The sequence below is a fragment of the Mytilus edulis genome, chromosome 4 (genome assembly GCF_963676685.1).
Source record: "Mytilus edulis chromosome 4, xbMytEdul2.2, whole genome shotgun sequence".
Taxonomy (NCBI): domain Eukaryota; kingdom Metazoa; phylum Mollusca; class Bivalvia; order Mytilida; family Mytilidae; genus Mytilus; species Mytilus edulis.
Genome location: NC_092347.1, coordinates 98,249,435 through 98,275,412, shown reverse-complemented (window position 1 = coordinate 98,275,412; position 25,978 = coordinate 98,249,435). Strand labels below are relative to the sequence as shown.

At 31.2% G+C, this 25,978-nt stretch overlaps 1 protein-coding gene across 34 annotated transcripts in view; it reads left to right on the top strand.

The window, feature by feature from the left end:
- LOC139521209 (high affinity cAMP-specific and IBMX-insensitive 3',5'-cyclic phosphodiesterase 8B-like) overlaps positions 1-25,978 on the top strand; it is a 136,496-nt gene that overhangs the window by 38,639 nt on the left and 71,879 nt on the right. For 4 of the 34 annotated variants that reach the window (XM_071314614.1, XM_071314613.1, XM_071314612.1 and 1 more), the window contains exon 1: positions 6,966-8,397. The exons of 18 other annotated variants lie outside the window; for them this stretch is intronic. In XM_071314614.1, coding sequence (XP_071170715.1) covers positions 8,386-8,397 — 12 coding nt within the window. In that variant the 5' untranslated portion in view covers positions 6,966-8,385. Of the gene's footprint in view, positions 1-6,965; positions 8,398-15,695; positions 16,300-24,031; positions 24,797-25,978 lie in introns of those variants that run through there. 12 more of the 34 variants (XM_071314599.1, XM_071314598.1, XM_071314595.1 and 9 more) reach the window with 10 other exon arrangements.

Genomic DNA, 25,978 nt, shown 5'->3' with positions numbered 1-25,978 from the left:
AGGATCTGTCCTTTTTACAAAGAATATCTGTTTTTTTTTTGATTTTTTTAAAGTGGCGTAACTGATATATACCGTTTATTCATTTATTTTTGTGGGTATCAATTTTCTTGGATGGAGAAAAATTGTACTTTTATGAAAAATTAGATTTTGTGGATTAGTCAAAGTCTGCATAGAAGACAAAAGCAAAATATTTTGTTGAATATTTAAATTCTCAGATTCCTTTACCATCGAAATCATGAAATTGATATACCACAAAAAATAAAGAACCACAGTTTTTTGTTACATTTTCTGTCTATTTAGGAAAATCTATAAAGTTTTAAAAAAGAAAAGACAAAATCTTTTGTACATCGCTGCAGATGCTCTAGTAGGAATTAATTAAATAGAAAATGTATTTGTTTTTGCGTTTCCATGGGTATTTTTAATTTAATCAAAGCTATAGTATGATGATGGTGGTAGAATAATAGTTTATTATGATGGATTAATGTGGTTGTTAATTAACTATTAGTATATGTCAATAATAAGTAACAGGTTATCCTCAGTTCTCAGGATATGAACAACACAAGGTCAGTATTGTCGGTCATATAATATTTTATAATTTTAAGATATAGAATAGAAGTATAAAGTTGCAAATAAAACTAACAATTTCTGTTGAAATTCTAAAAGTGCAAGTCTAAACTATTTCTATGCATTTTTTTGTGTAAAATCATCAAAAATTAGTCATGCAAGAACCTTACCTTCTAAATCTAACCCCTCAAAGGCCCAGACCCTGGTTCACTTAAAAAAAAATGTGTGATGAACCTTTTACCTGTCAAAACAGTTCATGTCATGGTACATGATGCAATTATTTTTAAGTAATTATCACATTCAAACAATCGTCCTGAACATGCATAATATATTTGCCACTGGACGTTAAGTAACCAACAATCAATCAATCAATCACACATTAACAACAAATCTCTCAGTTTCAACATTTTTGGGATAATCAGTGTGGATGTCATTTTCCTTCTTTTTTTAAAATGTTTTTTGCCATTTTGAAGTTAAATTTTGCTGATCTGACATTAAAAAAAGTGATTGTCAGTGTTAAAATATGAAATGCAGTGAATAGGAAACAAATGAAAAGTAACTCTACATATGATTATGAGAACATAGTGAAAAGTTCTTTTACGTCACTATAATACATCTTAGAAATATTATGTGTCCATTTCTGAGTGTTTTTGCAAGGGGAGGGGGATGTTTGCAACTAGATTTTTTGCTCCTGGTATTACTTACGAAAGGAAATTCATGGGGAGGGGGGAAAAAGCTAAAAGAAGGCACAAAAAATAACGATTTGATAAGGGTTGGAATACATTTTCTTACTTACTATTTGATTTGAGAATAAAAAGAATAAATATATCAAGGAAATAATTATATTGTAACACCTTTAATATGTTTTCATAAATGAAGCTGTTTCCATGGTAATTTTTTGGGCAGCTGACCTCATTATCACATTATTATCACATTTCACTCCTAGAAAATTACAATAATTCAATTTGTATTCTGACATTGTTTGAGCTAAAGTAGTCTTGGTTGGTAAATATTGCCACCATCATAGTGACATATACAACCATTGGAATAATGTTTGATTAAAGTTATTTTTGTCGTTCCTAAAAATCATGAAGTTAGCAGTAAGTAGTCTTTCTTTTTATTTTCAATAATAAGAAAAATTCTAAAATTAGTAGAACGGCTATTTTGTTTGATAGGGCTGCAGTTTGTCCAATAGCTCAGTAGAAATTTAACACAGCTAAAACCTCCTAAAGAGAACGCACTGAAAATTTATTTTAAAAAGACTATGATTAAATCTTAACCTTAATTTGTACTTTTATTTTTGATTAATAAGTGTATGATAAGCAGTCATTTAGTACTGGAAAAGATTCAAGAACAAAATAACAATGTTGTAAACAAATATTTCATGTAATTGTTTAAGGCAAATAAGGTCGTGTCATCTGATGATTTAATCATTCTTGTTAACATTTTGTCAGTAAGTTTTGAAATAATATTATATTCTGTACAGAGAAAGTTTTGTCAGTAAGTTTTGAAATAATATTATATTCTGTACAGAGAAAGTTTTGTCAGTAAGTTTTGAAATAATATTATATTCTGTACAGAGAAAGTTTTGTCAGTAAGTCTTGAAATAATATTATATTCTGTACAGAGAAAGTTTTGTCAGTAAGTCTTGAAATAATATTATATTCTGTACAGAGAAAGTTTTGTCAGTAAGTCTTGAAATAATATTATATTCTGTACAGAGAAAGTTTTGTCAGTAAGTCTTGAAATAATATATTCTGTACAGAGAAAGTTTTGTCAGTAAGTCTTGAAATAATATTATATTCTGTACAGAGAAAGTTTTGTCAGTAAGTCTTGAAATAATATTATATTCTGTACAGAGAAAGCTGTAAGAATAGGAGAAATATCTATGATAGAAACTTGATGTGATCTTGTCCTGTCAATGTCTAATTTGACATTTACAGGTTTGTTTGTGGTTTTCTTCAATGATCATGATTTGATAAAATAAAATTTAGCTATTATTTAAAATTTTAAAAAAATTGAATAGAAATTTTTAGGTCACTGCTCTTTAGGGCACTTTTCTTATTTCCTTGTAATCAACAGTTTATTAAGTGATTGCAGTTATTGTTAATATTATCAGATTGAGTTACTTCCCCTTATATATTGAAATTTCTTTGAAAAATTCATTATTAAAAGATATATATCAGAAATCAATACTTTATATTCTAAAATTTTGTTAGTTATTTTTAACTATTTTATTTGCTTAAATATTCCGAACTGATGAGAAACAAGTTTATCGCTAGTCTTCACTTAAATGTGGCCTAGGTGGCAGAGTTGTCTAATTAGTCTTTAGGTGGCAGAGTGGTCTATTTAGTCTGACAACAGTATCACTAGCTCTGATTTCCACCACCATTAAAAACTTACCTCCATGATATAGCACAATAGTGTTGAAACTGGTGTTATTCATTCAATCAAACAATCTTCTCCTAAATTTGTTACCCTTGATTGGTTACAAGTCTTCAGCCCTATCCAGCATATTATTTCCAGTGGCAGTCCAAATTTCTGCCATTCATTTGTGTCGTCCTATAACCTGGCAGAATCTACCTATTGCATTTATTGTTAATGCAGTGGCGGATCCAGAACTTTTCATAAGGGGGGGGGGGGGGGGGGGGGGGGGAGGGGGGGGGGGGGGGGGGCTACAGTCATGATCTCTATATAATCATCCAAATTTTTCCAACAAAAGGGGGGCCTGGATCTCTCTGAATCCGCCTTTGTAATGGCACCTCTTCTTAAATATGCCTCAAATGATTGCCACTGTATTTTAAGTAACATGTAACATTGACACTACTTATTTTATTACTGTAGTTTATAATACGAATTCAAATTTGAACTGAGAATAAAGGAATAGCCAATTCCATTGTAATAATTCAGATAAGTCAAAAGGGGGATGAACATCAAAAAATACAACTGACTTTTATAATAATCAAATGCTCTAAGAAGCAGTGTGTTCACTTGATTTATCCATGAAAAAACTGAATGATCCATGTACATCTTGACAAACATTACAAAAGGTTATCAGCACATTTATCATCAGTGTTTTTTTTGTGTGTGATTTACACTATTACTGGTAGAAAAGTTCAGTGGCTTTAAACATCAAAACAAGTCACACTTGTTGATAATAAAATGGAGGGCAGTTTATTGAGTAATAGATTCGTCTTTTTACTATGTCAGATATATGCAGTATGTATCATGATTTGTTTCATGAAGTACAGTATTCAGCATTTTAAAAAACAATTTACACCATGAAAAACAGAGTAATTTACATAAAGAAGAGCAGTAATTTACGCATGAACTTACAATGTATTCAGTATTTCACACTTTTCGTCCCGCTTCAGGTTAAATTTTTGGTCAAGGTAGTTTTTGATGAAGTTGAAGTCAAATCAACTTTAAAATTAGTACACATGTTCCCCATGATATGATCTTTCTAATTTTAATGCCAAATTAAAGTTTTGACCCCAATTTCACGGACCACTGAACATAGAAAATGATAGTGCAAAGTTCAGGTTAAAGTTTTTGGTCAAGGTAGTTTTTGATGAAGTTGAAGTCTAATCAACTTGAAACTTAGTACAAATGTTCCCTATGATATGATCTTCTAAATTTAAATGCTAATTTAAGTTTTGACCCCAATTTCACGGTCCACTGAACATGGAAAATGATAGTGCGAGTGAGGCATCTGTGTACTATGGACACATTCTTGTTTTCTCTATTATTTTGTGACGGGATTGCTTCCCTAAGAAAATGTGGTAGATACTTAGTCAACCGTAAGTGGTTGAGCTTTAGACCTTTTTGATGCCCAACCTACGATAGTAGAGGGACAATATGTTTTCTGGTCTGTATGTCCGTTTGTACGTCTGGTCGTCCGTCTGTTCGTTCGTCCGTCTGTCCCGCTTCAGGTTAAAGTTTTTTTTGGTCAAGGTAGTTTTTGATGAAGTTGAAGTATAATCAACTGGAAACTTAGTACACATGTTCCCTTTGATGTGATATTTCTAATTTTAATGCCAAATTAGATTTTTTACCCAATTGCACGGTCCATTGAGCATGGAAAAGATAGTGCGAGTGGGGCATCTGTGTACTTTGGACACATTCTTGTTTCTCTATTATTTTGTGAAGGGATTGCTTCCCTTAGAAAATGTGATAGATTCTTAGTCAGCCATAAATGTATGAGCTAAGGAAGTACTTCTTTAGCTCAATCAGTTAACACGCTACACAGAGGTCCTGGGTTTGAGTCTCAATGGAGACAAAGATGATGTTGTATGCAGTCTTCACGCTGAACTGCTAAATCTACAGGCCCGCAGCTCAGTTTTTGAAAATTTTTTAGTTAGATTCTGTTGGCCTGTAGGTCTGATTTTTACAGGCCAGAGAGCAATTTTACCAGCCTGGGCTGCCTGGGCTGCCACTCGGCGTGAAGACTGGTATGTAGAAGACATGCTCTCCGGTAACAATTTATTAATTTCTTATTCTCTACTCTAAAATGTTTTGGTCCTCTTTTCTATGCTCTCTAGCTTTTTCAGTCACATTTTTTTCTATTTTAAATTTTTTGCATATTTTTCTTTATTGGTTAACTCTATCCACTTTTATTATTGACAATTATGTAGTTGTTTAAAATATGAAAAACATATATTGATTTTATATTTAACTGTTTTGAATTGTGTTCTTTAGAATTTTAGTAGTGAAAAACTCCCCATGTGAATAATAGTCGATTTGATCTGTTGAATAGAATACATCAGTAGTTTAATTCAATCAATTAAGTGCACAAATTATACATTACAAGTAGTGCAAATCTCACATAATGAAGAATAAAAAAACTAGTGTACTATAAATGGAATAAGATGTACTAAAAAGAAATATTTATTGAACTCTTTCACACTTCATGTACCATAAATCAACAAGTACTACCATGACTTATACCATGTGACTTATCATAGTCTAGTTCAAATGTTCTTCAGTTGACCCTCAGGAAAGGATTCATTGACGTCAAATAACTATTACACAATGATTTTGTTTTTGGCAATTATCTTTAAAAGCTATAATATTTAGAGGAAACATGTACATGGAACCAATATTTACAAATAAATTCAATGACTCACTCACTCTCACTCATCCTCTTTGTGCCTGTCAGAATACACAGCCTCAACCAGTACTCGCCACATTTGCCTGTCTTTTGTCTTCTTCTTTTGAACTGTTGAACTCATATGTTTCTCTGGGTTTTTTTAACGTCAGGTTGTTTTACTACTATATAAGAGAGAGCAACGAAAGAGATCAGCAAGATAAGATTTAGAAATAAATGAAAATGAATGAAATCATCAGTTGACTCCTTATTGGATTTATTGCCCTGAAAAGACTATTTTTATCAAATTTTGCATTTTTTTCTAAATTTTCACTGCAATCTACCCCATCAATCATACACATTATAATGATAATGTATACTGTATCCTTTTTTCTGTAATAAGGGAAAACAGTTATTGCTCTATTAATGGAAATTCAGATGAATTGTCACCCTACCTGCTGTGGACATTCAGATGAATTACATCCCCTGCTGTTGGTAGTCAGATGAATTACCTCCCCTGCTATGGACAATCGGATGAATTGCCTCTCCTGCTATGGGCAATCAGATGAATTACCTCCCCCTGCTATTGGCAATCCGACAAAATACCTCCCCTGTCATTGGCAATTGGACAAATTACCTCTTCATCCATTGGCAATTGGACAAACTAACCCTCCTCCTTTTTGCTATTGGCAGTCAGATAAATTACCTCCCCTGTTATTAGCAATCAGATGAATTACCACCCCTTTATTGGCTGAAAAATAATGGTTAGAAAGAGAACTTACAATGATTTGAGCTATAGTATTCAGCATGTCTAAGTGTGTTCACTGTTTATAAGCCCTTTAAGTGTAAATCAAAGCTTCAATAAGTGTCATTGTTGACTAGGTAATTTGATGATATATTTGCACTGGTGCAACATGGGAACTATTGGTTAAACTGTGTATGAAATACTTTGTTGTAAGACAGTTAAGTAGCATATTAAGTATAATATATATGTGTGGTTATTGTGCAATTTAGTACAACATCGACACAATTAAATGTCAACAAGACATGACATAGTAAGTACACTCTTTTGTTCATTCATTAATTCGATTGGACAAAAAAATGCTTCCCATATATTCTTATTCATAAATAAATACAATTAATTAACAGAAGGGAATTTTTTGTTGTATTTTACCTTAAGATTAGCAGTGTCAAGTTAAAACATACAGATAAACACAACTAAGAAATTAAGTTTTGTTTATTATTTATTTTTGTTTTGTTCTGGGAAGGAAATGATTGAAGGATATGACCCTATCGACCCTCATTTAATCATAACATATTAACAGTTTATCTTATCAGAAGGCTGTGAGGTCGAGTTGTATAAACTAACATAACAAGACTAATTTCTGTGCTGACTTTTAGTCCTCGTTGTCAACATATGACTTTCTGATGCAGTTTCTTGGACTTTAATTTTCCATATGGTTTTAAAAGCTTCTTATGTGACATCTAAATAACAGTGTTAGCTTTAACAGTGACATGTATATTTCTTTACCTGTTGTGTGGTTTAAAGAATGAAATGAACATTTGGCAATGTTTGGCAATAAATAATCATATTGTTGTATTATGAAAGATAGATTTATTTACTTGTATGGAAAGTTTTATAAACTCTGAATAATAAGAGGTTTGAGAGGGATGAGAATTAATATGATGTGACTATTTACATTTGTGAATTCTTTTTGTTGCGATTTAATTAGGCATATTGTGAATCATTGCTTATACAAAAGCAAATCTTGTTAACTATAAACGTTTTTTGTTTTGTTTTTGTTGTGTGGAACAATGATATATATAAGGTATTATAAATGAATTTGGCAATGGTTAAAAGTATTGTTCGCTTGGAGCTTTAAATATAGATCCAAGACATTGATATGACAGGGAATTTATGATTTACAATACAGATAGACATTAGATTAAACCATTCTTAGAAGCAGATTAAACCATTCCTGGAAGAAAATTACCATTCCTGAAAGTGTGGGAAAAAAGTGTCATATTTTAAACAATAAATGAAAGAATTTTTTCTTTTGTCATAAATAATTCTGAAGGTGTTAATTGGATTTTCAAACAGGTGTAACTACCAAGTATTGGTTAGCCAGTTGTTTTGGCCAGGTTTGACAGTTTGGAAAATATGTCCATGAATCCTGGTTATTAAACTTTACTTGTTCTAATATAAAGTCGTTGAGTTTTCTTATTCATTGATTTTTGGATTATTAAAGTTTGACCTACAGCTGTTAAATAGATGTATATCTACCTCAGTATAAGTGGACATTAAAAGATTAATGATTAAATGAAGTAGTTATTCAAATTCTATTGTTTGAAGAAAAGGATATAAAGTGTGTAGTGCAGTGACAAACTTTTCAAACTTTTCAGTGAAGACATATATTTGTTATTTTGTTATGTGGTGATGTTTGAATAATTGTTGTAAAAAGAAACAGTCAGGAGAATTATTTAGACTTTAAATTGTGTGGAGATATTCTTTTATAATTGCTTCAGCATATTTGGATTTATAACACAAACTATTATAAAACTGTAGTAATTGATTATCCCTAATTTATGTACATACATTGATTATTCGTATCGAGTTACCTGAGGCAAAATTTAATTGTCTTGTATATATGCACTTTTATCTTGCTGGAGAAATGTGGATGTCGTTAGAGTTATCTCCCATAGACTAATAAAAAATAACTTGAATAAAAATCAGCATGTGTCCCATGGTGAGTTGAAAATTGATTATACTTCTAATTATATTTTATTATTAAACTTACCATAAGAATATATGTTTAAAAAATTATTTTATAAGTGATGAAGATTTGAGAAAAAATTAAGAACAACTAAAACAGAAATTGATTTTCCTAAGCGATATCAAGGGAAAACATTAGAGGAAGAAATGATAAGATATATTATTAAGATTGTTAAAGCAGCTTAATTTTTGTTGGTAAACACATTTACTGAAAAAAGATATTTTCAAAAAGGTTTAAGGTAATATTCTTTAAAATAGATTCCCATATCATTTTCTTTAAGTTTTGTCCACGAGTAGTGTTATGAAAGTTTATATTGGGTAAAGGAGAAAGATTAAAGAAGGGTTAAAACTAGATTTAAGATTTTCAATCCCATCAAAATAATGCACATTTCACATAGAAATAGTTATACTACTTTTAATTATTTTTTGGCCCCTATCTTTATAAATGTCTAAGAAGAAACACTGTAATTATGCATTATTTATGTTGTAAAGTCAGTTTGGGTTCAATTTTTCCATTATTCATAACATTATTTGGCGAAACTTACTTTGACCGCAACCTCTAATCAAGATTTTTTTGTGTGTCTAGTGATTCAATACCATTATTGGCATCTTTGGGTTAAAGAACATATTGGAATAAAAGTTTTGGCAAGGTTCCTTGAGCTTCAGGGTCCAATAATGCACAAAATTATTACATTTTGACAATTTTTTTTTGCAAAATGTGCTGACTTTGGAGTCTATAATGTACTTTTTTGAAGAGATTTTTTTAACCAAGCAGTAAGGCTTTTAACCATTTTAACCAAGTTATGACCTTTTTGATATTTTATTATAATGTTGAAATTCAAGGCCATATTTGGACTTAAATGAACATTGTTCTTTCCTTGTTATAATTAAAAAAAATAATCAGTGTCACTTTCAAAACTTTGCATCATTTTCCAGATACTTGTATCAAGGTCATTTGGAAATTCTGTCATTGAACATTTTCTTCTTTATTGTACTGAAAGTTTATGTCAAAGTTAGAGTTACCTTGACCTTTAATTTTCTTTTGATAGCATTGCATAAATTAAAAAAAAAGATAGAAATGGGGAACCATGTCAAAGAGACAACCATTTGATCTAAGAGCAGAAAAACAGCCCAAGGCCAGCAACCGGCCAACCATGCATGAAGATTAGAAGATGAAAGTCCTATAAAAAGCAACCAAGATTCATAAGGAAAAGGAATTTTTTATTAGATAAACTAGTATAAAAAGGTTTTACACTAGTAATTTTGGGGCCCTTTATAGCTTGTTGTTCGGTGTGAGCCAAGGCTCCGTGTTGAAGGCCGTACTTTAACCTATAATGGTTTACTTTTTAAATTGTTATTTGTATGGAGAGTTGTCTCATTGGCACTCACACCACATCTTCCTATATCTATTTAATATTGATAGGTTCAAGTAGTCTGATTATAAGCTCCTTTACTTACTTTTACTAAAAGGGCATACAAAATGTATTTCCAAATAAACATCAACAAAGTTATTGATTGTAATGAGGGATTTTCAAAATTAGAAATCTTTACTTTGTCTCATTCAGATTGAGCTACACATCTTTGTACACAAGCAGAAGTTTATTTATTTAAAAGAACATGTATAGATATATGCGTAATTATAAAAAAGAAGATGTGGTATGATTGCCAATGAGACAACTATCCACAAAAGACCAAAATGACACAGACATTAACAACTATAGGTCACTGTACGGCCTTCAACAATGAGCAAAGCCCATACCCCATAGTCAGCTATAACACGCCCTGATAAGACAATGTAAAACAATTCAAATGAGAAAACTAACGGCCTTATTTATGTAAAAAAAAAGAAGTAATTGATCACTTGAAGTTTATAGTATAGTATCCATGTTTCACCATAATTTGTGAAAGATTAAATAATTACTAGACTGGAATAAAGAAAACAAGTAAGAGAACATAAACATTGTTGCCAGTTTATTTGAATATATGTAAATATATAATTCCAACAAAGGGGATATATATGCAGTGTTGCCATTTTATTTGAATATATATGATAAGATAAGATATTTTTTAAGATAAGATATTTTATTTTCCAATTATGGGCCCCAAAGGGCATAAACATTACAACATCAATAATTTTTCATAATACAATACAAACATATATGTAATACAATATCTTAATCAGACATTAATCTTAATCAAACATAAAGACCAAGGGTTCAGGGGCTGTTTGAAAAATAATAGTATATGGACAGTCAAAAATCAGGAAAATGTACAAAAAACATAAAAAACAAAATTTCTAATTAGTGCACCTTGGACCCCTTTAACCCTGTTTTGTTCAGTTCACAGAATCAAATTATAATTTACGCATGAAAAAGGTGAAGCATTCTGCTATTACCAACAAAACCAATGAAAATGTCCGAAACATAATGGTGTCTTTTGGGATATATTGTCTACGATTTACTTATCAAATCATCTGTTGAAATAAGATATATATTCTGTACTTAAGAAGAATAAATTGTAGGTTATAAATCAATTATGCAAATATGTGACCTAGTTTAATCATAATATGAATAAGATAATGAATTTAGTTTAACGCATTTGACTTGAACTTGTGACTTACGTCAGAGTATTACCTTGGACGTTTCTTCTTGATTGAATACCTGTTCAGGCTTAAACAAACCAAAGCCAGGTCTTTTATATACTTAGGGTTTAGAAGTTTAAAGTGCTGATTTCAAATGGTAGATGACGTAAAATTTGTCCTTGGGATTTCAATAAATTTCTTACCTTATTCTTTGTAAGAGGTGATTTACCTTATCCTTGAAAGAGATGAATAATCAGTTTTTGGAATATTACAAATAAAAAAATCCTTTATTAACTTAACTCTGTAAAAAAATGAATATACATACTATAGTTTACAAACATTCCATACAGATCTTGTTTCATAGTTCTAGGAAAATTTTGACCCACCTAAATTTACAATTGAAAAGAATATTGAGTGAGAAGAATGGTAAGATGTATTTTACATTTCTGAAAAAAAGTTATTTTCTTGTTTCTTTAGAAAAAAGTAAAAGAAATTGCTTGAAGTTTTGTATTTTTCGGTAATTTCCTTATTTGAAATGGTCTGCCAAATGTGTTGTAAAATATATTTTAGTGAAGAATCATTGCCTTTACTTGAGCTGCTTCGTATAGAAATCGACCTTATGCAAGTGTACATTTTCATATACATGTGTAAGACTTTGACAGATTTTGGATTTTGCATAAGGTCTATTTCTATCCGATGCAGCTCATACTACATTAGCAAGAGGAAATGTTTACTGAATAAACGCTGACTCCTCAGACAAATCTCAGTCAAATTTATGTCTGATGAAGCAATTTCACTCAATAAAATTGATTTAATAACTCAAAATAAATATGAATTGAATTTATCCTATTTGCCAAAAAATAGTTAACACATGTATGATTTATAATGTAAATAATGTCCAAAAACGTAAATGCTTTTATTGGTTAACAGTTGTATAATTTATAGTGTAAAAAATGTCTAAACTGAAAATGCTTATATAGGACTAAAAATGAGTCAAACAGATTGGTAACATGTACACATGGCTAACATGATTGACAGCTGATCAATGGAGGAGTTATTGCAACTGTTAATTACATTAATTGAATTTATTAATATAAATATGACAGATATTTGAAGTACCATTGATTAATTTTTTGCCTGATTAATCATCAGTTTTATATTATTTTATTCACTTGGAGGTGTTGAAAAACGAGGGAAATTAATTCACCAAAATTTTAACATAGAGATGGCAGGTATGTTTCAAATTTATATAAACTTTTTTTCTTGTAAAATGATTTGTGATCAGAAACCGAGAAATTTTAGCTTTGAAGATTTGTCATTTCTTTTAATATTATGTTGACAATTTAAAGAAGCCTTGAATAAATCAAACACAATATATGAATAAATCTGTTGAGAATTGGAATCAAGCTAGGTGATACAAGGGACTTCTGATATCTAACTAACACTGATATATTGGTAGCTGATTCTAGGCAAATGAATTTGTCAATTATTTTCTAATGACTAATTGCTAGTTTTGATAAGTTAACGAGCCGAGCCCCCTTATGCTTGAGACATTGTTCCTAAATTGTTATGGGAGACATTTGCTATATATATAAACAAATTGCAAATTTTTTGCTAGAATTGATTTTGCCAGTTATTCAAATAATCCTGAACATGCATGAAATATTTGCCACTGGACATTGAATTTGAATTTAGTAACATTAAATATGTGCAAATTACCAATTATAAATAATAAAGAAGTGATTATTTTATAATTGCATCTTGCTTGCCTTATTGTAATGCAGAAGTAAAAAGACTAGATAAATAACACTGGAAATGGCTAGATAAAGAAAGTTGTTTTGCACTTGGGTTGTGTCTTATATGATTAAATGTTTCTTACAGACTCAGCAATATTTGTTTTGTATATACAGAAATTATTGCACCCTTTTTACTTTATACTTGTTTACAATATTTGTATTCATACAATAGTAATACCAGTTAATGTCTTGTACCTTTTCAAAGTTATGCTCATATTAATTTGAAAAAGTTGTTGAGTAATAACAAATATTGACAATATTTGACGTCGTCAGGCTTCATTATACTACAATATCAGTTCTTCTTGGGGTGAACGAATGTTAGAGTCAACAAAGGAAACGTTTCAAATGTTTGCTTGCTTTTTTGCTTCATGATAAAGTTTAAATATACAATTTGGCAAACCACTCCTGTAAATCCTAACATTTTGATAATTGTACAATGAAGTTTTGTCTGTGATTATTTCGTTATCTTTTTAGGATAATAAGTAATAATATTTGGCCAGACTTGTTTTTGGATAAATTGAATTACTTTTTTATATGCTTGCCCAGTCTGATTTAAATCAAACCTCTCAGCACTCCTGTTTTCTGATATGACGAGAAAACGGTAGCACTGTGAGGTTGGACTTAGATGATAAAACAAGCACTTGCCAAATAAAGGCTTCAGATCTAAAAAAAAAATAAATTAATATATACCTTAACCTTTCTCCCCAAAAGTCTTTATTTTGATACTGTCAGATTCGAGTATTAGGTGTCCAGAACAACTAATGTGAAATAAGATGTCAAATAATGCATATTTGGTGCATACAAATAGTAGTTTCTTCGTTCTCTTTTTCCAGCAGCAGTTTAAATTTTCCTCTCTTCTCCCTGGTTAGTCTGCTCTTGTCTTCTGATAGTTACCAATTGATGAATTGTTTATTGACCCCCTCTTCTATGAATATGCATGACATATTTGACACATGATATTTATTAGACAATTAACAACTTAACAAACCTACATTTAACCTTGGCCTTGTTGGTTATTTTGCATATTGCCACTGTCAATATTATGTCCTTGCTTGTGTCAGTACATGATGCTCTGTTTACTCTTTGTGACTTTCAATTTGACCTTTACCAGATGAAAGGCATCATTCCTTTATCATAGAATAAGGGGATTTTGTCTCAAGTTCAAAGTTCACATGCTGATTTAATAGATTCGACCACTTTAAAGTGAAATGGTTGTAAACTTTTATACTTACAAATTGTTTTACTATTTTTGCTAGATGTCTGATTATATATGAAAGAACTAATGTAGTGTAGATGTTCATCTTAGAATTTTTTTTATGAAATAGCTAATGTATAAAGTAATGGCATTTTTGTAAGAGTCTTACTTTATCAGCAAGAATATCAAGCAAGCTTGTTAGGACGAGCTGATATTGGAACTGTTGATTTTTTTGTTGTTGAAAATTTGAAGTAAAATTAAAAATGTTAGTAATACTTTTTTTATGCTTACGATAGTTGTTCTGTTTTATGATTGAAATCCCATGTATTTCATTGATAAATTGACAAGGATGTACATGAAAATGTGAGATTGTAACACTTACTTACAATTCATTTTGACCTTTTTTGGTTAATGTAGCTCTTCATCTTTTATATAAGCTTTTTGATTTTCAAATATTTTGACCTCGAGCATCACTTAAGAGACATAGATTGTCTAAATGCAAATTTAGTGCAGAAAAATTGGTACTGTTTATGTTATTTTACTTTTATGTGAAGTCTTTGCCTAATATTTTTGAGTGTCAGGTCTTGCATGCCTATTATATAGAAAAAATGTTAGGCAATAAGATTAAAGGGAAAAATTCAAATTGTGAACAGTGTTTTTATTGCTGCTCATCATATTGAAGGCGTCTAGTAAGAATGAGGACGTTAAATCCAAGGCCACGCTCTTTGCACATTAAAAATACCTTGCAACAACTCTTTGAGGGTTTAGAAGATGGCCTGTTGCAAGGCAAATTTTATGTCCCTATCCAATTTACCCTTATTTTCCAGTGGCAGTCCAAATTTCCCCGCCCATCACCCCAGATGGCCTCTATTACCTATTGAATGTATTGTTAACTAGATTTCACCCTGAACATGCATGAAATATTTGCCACTGGACGGTAAGCAACCAACAATCAATCAATAAGTCATATTGAAGGTATTGAAATCAACTGCTCAATCTTAAAATAAGATCAAGATGGCCACTTGCATTCACTGAAGCAGCCATCTTTGATGCTGTTTAATAATTCAGTTTTTCAAAATCTCAAGCATTCTGGGAAAATTTTTCTTAATGTCACAACTTTATGATGGGGACAACACTTTTAGCAATAAAATGAACCCCAATAGCCTATTATTATATTCATATTTTGGGTATTAGCATAGAAAGTACACATGGTCTTAATGAAAGTTTGAATCACTACATATGTCTTTACTGGAGTTCTTTAGTTCATTGATATTTAATTGCCGAATACTACTATAATGTGGCATCAAATCTTAAGTACATTTGAAACAAGTTTTATTGCATTAAATTTGATTTTATTGGCATTAAATGTCCAACGAGATGGTGACAAATTGAATTTAAATGAAAATTTATTACTTTAAGCATTATACAATATGTATTAGAATCTAAAGTTCTTTTGACATCTGTAAAAGATTTTTTAACCTATTGAATTATCAGAAAATTATTTAATAGAGGCCATTTTTCACTCGATTAACTATTATTGTTTACAAATCTTTACGAAGAGACAAAAGAGGACATTTACATTTTAATTCTGGTTGCTAATTATTTACCTACTTTAATTTCCACTCCACTTAAGCATAAAGAATAAATTTGAATAATTTAAAAAATCAAATATTTGACGTACATTTAATTTGTTCCAGTGAACAAGTTTGCATGATTGGTGTAGAATTTTGAACGATTAGTATTACGTGTTTACCTACTATACAGACTCTTCACAAGAATATAAGTAAACAAAAAAATATATATAAAAGGCTTTGGACTGTAAACTTTATAATAGTTATGTTGGAGAATAATAATGTGTGATCATAGACCATAAAATACTTGAAATTTATCTGAAAGACAGTGACATTCGTTTTCCTTTTTTCATGTAGCTATGGATAAAAAAAGTATAAAGGATTAGATATGTAAAAGAACATTCTAAGTGTATTTTTTAATAAGCTTAATGAGCTCATTGCAAGGTGTGATAATTTATATTTGTTAATCTGGATTAAAAAAACATTTTGTGCATATTTAATACTGCATCATGTTCCAAATTTTGCGATTAGCCCGGTCAGGGTGAATTTTATAGGTAAATAAGACCGTAGAATGTCCACAATGGCTGAAATGACATCAGGACTGTGTCAATTGAAAATTGGAATATGTTTAAATATAGAAGATGAAGAAGAAATAAGTGATCAAGATTTCAGTTTCCGTGGTGATAATACCTTCATCAATCATGTCAGTTACTGCCGTGAGAATAGTGCAAAGGTAATTTATTCATAATCCTTGGGCTGTAAGGTTAAAATTTATTTGTTTGCTTTAACTTTCTTTATATTGCGGAAAGACCATTTAGAATTAGAAGCAGAGTTGTAAAAAAAAAATTCTAGCAAGATGGTCATAAGTACAACAAAGACTGCAAATTTGGTTGTCCTAGTGTTGAACTTAATGGTCCCAGTGAAAATTTGGTTGTCCAAGTGAAAATTTAATAAATTTAGTAAAAATTTGGTGGTCCCAGTGAAATTTAATGGTCCCATTGAATTTAATAGTCCTGTATTTGCAGAAGAGTTTGCGTTCAATTGAACATGTAAGCAAAAAAAAAATTTGTACAATTTGAAATCTTAGGACTGAAGTTGATCATAAAACATGAACAATTCAGTTTAGTTTAAACATATTTAATTATAGTGGATTGGGAAACAAGTTTTGCAACTTATATTAATCCCTTTCCACTTTACGGGTGCGAGTGCTGCCTTGTAGCGGCATTATCCTGCTCTTTTTCGAAATCTACAAAGATGTCTTTAACGTGCAAGAGATATGGCTCTCTCTTAACACGGGTCATCCATTTATCGTCCTTTTCCAAGGACTAACATCGTTTCCTCCCATTCTCGCAAATGTGTCAAGGGAGCGCCGAAAATTCAGTCCCTAAAATTTTCATCCCAGACGGGAGTCGAACCAGGAACTTTTGTGTTAGTAGTCTGATGCACTAACCACTACACCACGGGGGCTCCAGTATACATAAGATAAACTTTAGTTATAAGATTTTTTGTGAAATGGAATACTGGACCACCATGATATTCCAAATTGATTGACCTACCTGATTTTTTAGTGGTTTGGACCACTGGAGTTATCCTGTTTTTGTGAACACTCAAGAAGTCACGAGACATGCCATAAGTTCTTTATTTAAAGGCTTTATGGTTAACAATACATTGCTGGGTTGACTATCTGTACTTTTTCTGGTTGTTCTGTGATTGACCATTTGACTGATAGTCAGCCCACTGTTTTCCAAAAATTTAAAATGGAACAAGATTGATATTGATAACTTCATTATAACTTTTTCTATACAGTTTTTTGATTGAGTTAAGTCTGCCAATTGATATTTTATCGTATGTTTTTCTTTGTTGTGATGTTATGCTATTGTTTCAGAAAAAGGGAGAAGGTTTGGATCCATTAAAACGTTTAATCCCGCTGCAAATGTTTGCACCTGTCCTAAGTCAGGAATCTGATGTACAGTAGTTGTCGTTTGTTTATGTAATATATACGTGTTTCTCGTTTCTCGTTTTGTTAATATAGATTAGACCGTTGGTTTTCCCGTTTGAATGGTTTTACACTAGTAATTTTGGGGCCCTTTATAGCTTGTTGTTCGGTGTGAGCTAAGGCTCCGTGTTGAAGGCCGTACTTTAACCTATAATGGTTTACTTTTTAAATTGTTATTTGTATGGAGAGTTGTCTCATTGGCACTCACACCACATCTTCCTATATCTATTTTTAAATCTTTCCCTTTCATCCAGTTATTCTTTAATTAAGAAAAAAGGAATGACTTGATTTGATATTTGATCAAGAGCTCAACAGCAATAAGTTTCAAAGCATGTGCTTTTTGGAACTGTTTGACACCTGCATCCTATTTTATTGATACTTTGACTCATGGGAAGGGGTATGTAAATCACAAACAAGGTCGACAGCTCAACAGTAATGGATTTTAAAGTGTGAACATTTGGGATCTGTTTCACACCAGCTTATGCATTCTTGTTTTACCAATTCTTTTTTTTTACTCACAAGAGGGAGTATGCTAATAGCATACCTCTTGTGAGTAAAATTTAAAGCACAAACAACTTATGCATTCTTGTTTTACCAATACTTTGACTCACAAGAGGGGGTATGCTTAACACAAACAACTTATGCATTCTTGTTTTAGCAATACTTTGAATCACAAGAGGGGGTATGCTTAACATAAACAACTAATGCATTCTTGTTTTACTAATACTTTGACTCATTGGAGCGGTATATAATGCTAAGCACAGACAACTTGTGCATTCTTGTTTTATTTTACAGTAGTCAGATAATAATACCATTGTCAGGTTGACATTTATTTTAGTTATACAAGATCTTTACACCACTAACCAGTTTATTGTTTTTTTTTTTTTCCTAGTCCTCCCCTAATCATTAATTGGCCTGTAAAATGTTAGTACTACATTTTTGAACGTTTGTCCTTCAGACAAGGCTGAATGTTGACATTTGGTATACAGAAGGTACATTGTAGAATGCCTCTGAGGTTTTCCTGGTCATTAGTCAAATCTTCTAGGTTATTTCCTGATGGCCATGTATATAAAGTATTGTTTGTTTTTTATTTTTAATTAAAATTCTTGTATAATATTTTTATTAACCACAATTAGTCGTTCAAAATTGACAACTAACATATTGATTAAAAAAGAAGGACTTGTTGCAAATAAGTATTTTTTTAGGCAAAATGAAAATTTGATTGTTTTTTTTTTTTTCATTTTAAATACATTTAAAATATATATTTCTTTTCTTTTTGATAGCTACATGATAAAATTCTATAGATATGATGTATATATAATGAGTATTCATTTTTTTTTTTTTGAATATATGATTCTGGATTTTCCCTGTCACATAATCTATAGGATTTATTTCCATTGAATTAACTGAATAGACAACTTTCGAGTTATGTCCTTCACTGCATCATAGAAGGTGTATAAAATATTAGTTCTTTGTCCGTTAGTTAGACCGTTTCCATCATAGAAGGTGTATAAAATATTAGTTCTTTGTCCGTTAGTTAGACCGTTTCCATCATAGAAGGTGTATAAAATATTAGTTCTTTGTCCGTTAGTTAGACCGTTTACATCATAGAAGGTGTATAAAATATTAGTTCTTTGTCTGTTAGTTAGACTGTTTGCATCATAGAAGGTGTATAAAATATTAGTTCTTTGTCCGTTAGTTAGGCCGTTTCCATCATAGAAGGTGTATAAAATATTAGTTCTTTGTCCGTTAGTTAGACCGTTTCCATCATAGAAGGTGTATAAAATATTAGTTCTTTGTCCGTTAGTTAGACTGTTTGCATCATAGAAGGTGTATAAAATATTAGTTCTTTGTCCGTTAGTTAGACCGTTTCCATCATAGAAAGTTGTATAAAATATTAGTTCTTTGTCCGTTAGTTAGACTGTTTGCATCATAGAAGGTCTAAAAATATTAGTTCTTTGTCCGTTAGTTAGACTGTTTGCATCATAGAAGGTGTATAAAATATTAGTTCTTTGTCCGTTAGTTAGACTGTTTGCATCATAGAAGGTCAAAAAATATTAGTTCTTTGTCCAGTAGTTAGACTGCTTGCATCATAGAAGTTGTATAAAATATTAGTTCTATGTCAGGTAGTCTAAGACCGTTTGCATCATAGAAGGTGTATAAAATATTAGTTCATTAGGGCCCCGCCTTTATGCAGGTCGCCCTATAGTGATCAGTCTGTCCGTCCGTCCTTCCTTCCGTAACACTTTAACCTTGTGTCTGCTCCATATCTAGAGAACCATTATGATTTCATACTTTATACTTTACATGTTTATTAACCACCACCAGAGGGCGTTTCATGATGTATGTACAACTTCCTAGGTCAAAGGTCAAGGTAAAAAAAACTTTGGTTTCAGTTGACAACCCTGTGTCCTGTGATGAAGATCGTGTCCGCTCTATATCTTGAGAACCCTTATGATTTCAAAGTTTATTCTTGACATGTATATGAACCAACACCAGAGGGTGTGTCATAATTTATGAACGACTGCCTAGGGCAAAGTTCAAGGTCAAAAACTTTGGTTTCAGTTGACAGCCCCATGTCCTATGGTAAAGATTGTGTCTGCTCTATATCTTGAGAACGCTTATCATTTTAAAGTTTATACCTAAAATGTATATAAACCAAAATCAGAGGGTATGTCATAATTTATGTACAACTTCCTAGGTCAAAGGTCAAGGTTAAAAACTTTGGTTTCAGTTGACAACCCCATGTCCTATGGTAAAGATCGTGTCCGCTCTATATCTTGAGAACCGTTATCCTTTCAAAGTTTATACTTGACATGTATATAAACCAACACCAAAGGGTGTGTCATAATTTATGTACAACTTCCTAGGTCAAAGGTCAAGGTCAAAAACTTTGGTTTCAGTTGACAGCCCCATGTCCTATGGTAAAGATCGTGTCCACTCTATATCTTGAGAACCGTTATCATTTTAAAGTTTATACCTGAAATGTATATAAACCAATATCAGAGGGTATGTCTAATTTATGTACAACTTCCTAGGTCAAAGGTCAAGGTCAAAAACTTTGGTTTCAGTTGACAACCCCATGCCCTATGGTAAAGATCGTGTCCGCTCTATATCTTGAGAACCGTTATCATTTCAAAGTTTATACTTGACATGTTTATAAACCAACACCAAAGGGTGTGTCATAATTTATTTACAACTTCCTAGGTCAAAGCTCAAGGTCAAAAACTTTGATTTCAGTTGACAAACCCATGTCCTATGGTAAAGATACAATTTTTTAATGCACATTATTCACAGCGGGCCCACAGAGATGGCTCCCATCTCAATGATATCTAGTTGTCAGGTAGTTGCACTGTATAATTACAAATAAATGTTGTGTAATAAACAGCTGTAGATATATATATATATATAAAAGCCTTTAAACTTTATATTCACAAAGAAGTGTTTATGAAAAAACTGTAAAGTACAAATATTCTAATAAACTATGTTGAGGTAAAGTGATTGAATGATCTGCAGCTAAATAATCTAGTTTTTATTTTCCTAACTGCAGTTAAAATGAAAAGGAATGAGTTTTTGATGAAAGTCTATAATTGATAAAATGAAGATAAAAACTTTTCCTAAAGGTAATACCAAACATATAGCTTATAATAAGTCTGGAGCTGGCATGTCAGTTAACTGCTAGTAGTCTGTTGTTATTTATGTATTATTGTCATTTTGTTTATTTTCTTTGGTTATATCTTCTGACATCAGACTCGGATTTCTCTTGAACTGAATTTTAATGTGCGTATTGTTATGCGTTTACTTTACTACATTAGTTAGAGGTATAGGGGGAGGGTTGAGATCTCACAAACATGTTTAACATCGCCGCATTTTTGCGCCTGTCCCAAGTCAGGAGCCTCTGGCCTTTGTTAGTCTTGTATTATTTTAATTTTAGTTTCTTGTGTACAATTTGGAAATTAGTATGGCGTTCATTATCACTGGACTAGTATATATTTGTTTAGGGGCCAGCTGAAGGATGCCTCCGGGTGCGGGAATTTCTCGCTACATTGAAGACCTGTTGGTGACCCTCTGCTGTTGTTTTTTATTTGGGCGGGTTGTTGTCTCTTTGACACATTCCCCATTTCCATTCTCAATTTTATTGAATACACAAAAAAAAAATAATATACAAATTATTCTGGAAATAATATACAAATTATTCTGGAAGTTAGGCCTACTATTTTCTAAACCCTCTTTTTTTTAGGGGACAGGAAATGGGTATATATAGAACCAACTCTGACGATTTATCTGTAAATGTGCCTTGTAAATACAAATTCTAAACTGCTGGCAAATATGGATGAATATTAGTTGTTGAAACTTTAGGGACAACATCAAAAGATCAATAAAGGATAAAAAACTTAATTCAAATAGTTTGGAGGTTTGGAGGTGGGGGTCAAAATTGCTGCAAGTTTATAGTTTAATTCACATCGATTTAAAATATATCCTTATTGGTCATTTAATTTTTCTCGAATTAAGTTAAGCGGAAGGGTAGAGGGGGTCAGTGAAAAAACTATGTGAATTAAGTTTTTTTTATCCTACATTGAACTTTTGATGTTGTCCCTAAACTGCTGGGAAAAATCTTTATCCTAGATGTTAAAGGGAAATAATTAAAACTAACTTACTACAATAGTGCATATAAGTATGCTGTTTTAATCCATATTGGACCTACATAAGTTAATCCAGATTATATTTAGTTAGTGTAGATGTATTAAACTACTGTGAAACCGGAAATAGATTTCATCGTGTGTAATATATTTTGTTTTAATTTATTTCTCGGTGTACAGAAAGCATAGGCGGATCCAGCCCCCCCCCCCCTTTGTGGGAAAAATTTGGTTGATTATATAGGGAATCATTGAAGCATGACTGGAGCGGGCCCCCCTTAGGTCAGTCAGCGGGCCCCCCCTTAGGAAAAGTTCTGGATCCGCCACTGGAAAGGAAACATTTATCAATTTGCACATAAGTTACATAACAATATTTATTCATCTTTAATGATTATTATCAATTTTATTTCTTTCAAAAGTTTTTTGGTATAATAATACTTTGAACCATTAGTGTCAAGATATTAAAGCCTTTTTAAATATATTAGTTAAGGATATGGACCAAGGAAGATATGACTAAATACCAGAAAGGAAACATAGACTGCAGGTGACAGTACAAAACAATAAATAAGGAAACACTGAATTTCTTTTTAAATATAAAGAATAAAATGAAATAAGATAGACACCCAACAAACCAAAAGACATCTAGTTTTCAACAGCAATCTCTTTTAATGCTTGCTGCATAATGAACATAAGTACAGTCCATTGAGATCAGATCTGAAATTCTACTTCAAAATAGAATGATTAATTGATTGGTATTGAAAGCCACTTTAAGCACTATTGTGTTATTTCATGACTATTTATTTGATGGAGGACAGAACCACTGACCTTTGGTAGGAAAACTAACAATCCTAGTCAATTATTGTAGTTGAGTGCACCTGCCAAGTGTAGGATTGAACTCGCATCTCAGTGTTGACTGGCTAGTGATACAGTAGTTTAACTACTTAAAATCAGACCACTTTGCCACCAAGGCCCCAACTCTTGGTAACCTTGGAATCCTGGGTAACCTTGGTATTCTGGATTACCTTGGAATCCTGGGTAACCTTGGAATCCTGGGTGACCTTGGAGTCCTTGGTAACCTTGGAATCCTGGGTAATCTTGGAATCTTTCATGGTACCTTATTCTTCATTTGTAATGTATATACACAAGGTTTGAATATACCATTGAGAATTCATTATAAAAAAAAATCAGTTCACTTCCTTGTCGCAGTATTGACAATTATTTCTATTGTTGATTAATAAATTGAAAGATGTTGATTATTGTTCTGTTCAATCACATGAAAAAAAAGTATTTTGGGAAATTTAACCTGTAACCTCTTTTTCTTTTCCTTACGCAAACTTCCCATGAAAAAACAGTCTTACTGAACTTCTGCTTTAATTGTAAATACCCAGACCAATATTCCCTAAAGTAGTTATATAGCTGACTAAATTATTTCTTTCTAATGAATAGATACACAATGTTCAGTGATACAGAATTCATTCATGTCTTGCAGGGAGACATATCATCTCTGAATATAACATGAACCAATTAACTTTGATCTCAAAATTTAATTACAGTTCAAAACATTTTAGTTACTTTAGAAAAGAGTTAATTTACCATAAAATGAAATATGCTATTATTTCCAATTAGTATAAGAAATCCTAGGTATGGGTCAATAATGAATATATTAGCATAAAGTTCATGAACATAAAACATGACATTTTGAAATGATATAATCAATAATTGACATTTTTAATACTATGTTACATTTTTTTACCCCATTTTATTATATAGTTTATTACACAAAAACAGTATATATGTCATTATGATAAAATATAGCTGAGACTTTCATTCTATGTGTCTATAGCCTATCAGCTGACACAGTTAATCTAGGTTGTACTGTAAGATTAATGTTTTGGCCTTCACTAAAGAAATGAAATATCTATTGTTCTCAGCTAAGGAAAAAAGGACATATATTGGAAAATTGAAGCAGTAATAAAAGACACTGATTCTTCTACTGGTTTATACAGAAAGAGGCCGATATAATGTAATGAATATTCAGTGCATAATCAATTCTTCTGGAGTGTAACGTTTGTGTTGATATGTTTACATGGTTTACAAGTGTGTTAATGTACCAAATTACATTCAAAGCCTGCCTGGGAAATCAACATTGCAATTGAAATTTGATAATTACGTGTAATAATGGAGTTATTGATGTAGATCTATAAAATGATCATATGATTTATAAGTGAGGACTTGTCATCTTAATGTTTAGACTAATTCAGACATAGATCAATTGATTACCATCAGATAAAACAAAAATCGCTTCATGCAAATAAATAAATATACAGATATATGTAAATAAAGGCTGACATCAGAAATTACTTTAAGGTCAGTTTGTTGTGCAGCATCTAAAATACATCTTGATCGAAAATAATTTATTATGTGATGATTTAGGATGTAAAGTAACTATTGTTTGTGAATATCCCTAAAATGGATACATTATTTTGGAAGTTGAGGCTGCATCATTACATGTGTATCTATGAGATGTAGAAAGGGGATTAAGGGTAGAAATGGGGATGTGTCAGTGTAAAAAGGAGAGGAAAAACTCCCTGGATGAGGTAGGTCACCAAATCATTATGTACACACATTTTTTTTCATTTATTTTTTTCATAAATTTGTTTGGCAATATTATTCTTTATACAGGATTGATAGAATAAGAAATGATTGCACATGAATGGTTGTTGATTATAATTGTTTAATTATTTTTAAAGATACTGTAAGTGATTGATTTATTTCTCCTAATTTGGCATTTTCTGCTTTAATATGAAAATGTATCCTTTGTGGGGGTGGAGGTGTGATAAAGGGACTTACAATCACAGATCTTTTTGTAAAGTTTTGGTGTAAATGAGAGAAAAAAAAACCATTAGAAAATTGAACACATACATTAATATCAGTGAACTACTAGCATAGTCTTGCATTTTTGTCATAACCAATTGTTTTTAGTATAAAAAGGTCATCCTGGTATTTTATTTCAGATGACATTTAAGGTAATATTATAATACACAGGCTATAGGGAAAATTAACATTAAACCATTAGTTGCTAAGGCATACTTGAAATTTGACCTGGGTCTTTTACAGAACTTCTCATAGACCCATGGTCTACTTTTTTTTTTATTAATGATGACATGAATGGAAAGGGAATCTGTACAGAAACCAATTATTTGGCCTATTATTATATGAAAAATTTATAGGCCTGTTATGGTGTTAATGCCTAGTATATATCAACACTAAGAAATGTATGTTCTTACAATGAAGGTCGTCTAAAACAAAGGGGACTTTAAATGGTTGGGAAGGGTTAAAAGTTCATGTTACAGAAAAATTAGTCTCAAAACATGAATTTTCAATTGCCATGTCTCTATAATAAGCTGGGTTTTTTTTATAAATATTGACCATTTATGTAAGAATGGACATATGATTTTGGTGACATTAATAACCAGTCACTGGTGGGTGGTCTGTGGTCACTTATAATTCCTTTGTTTTATACTAACATGTATAATTAAGCATGGCTTACTAAAGGGGTAATATTATATTGAAATGAATCGTGAAACAAATGAAAGATATATATATATTGATGAGACAACAGTTTAACAAAATTGACATGTTCTGATAAATTACTAGTATTCCATTTATAGTATATTTCATTGCAGTTATATAAGCTTCAGCAAAATTTGTCTCCATTATCCTAAAATTTCATAATTTTTTTATTTAGAACTTTAAATCATGTGGTCTTTTGAATCCGT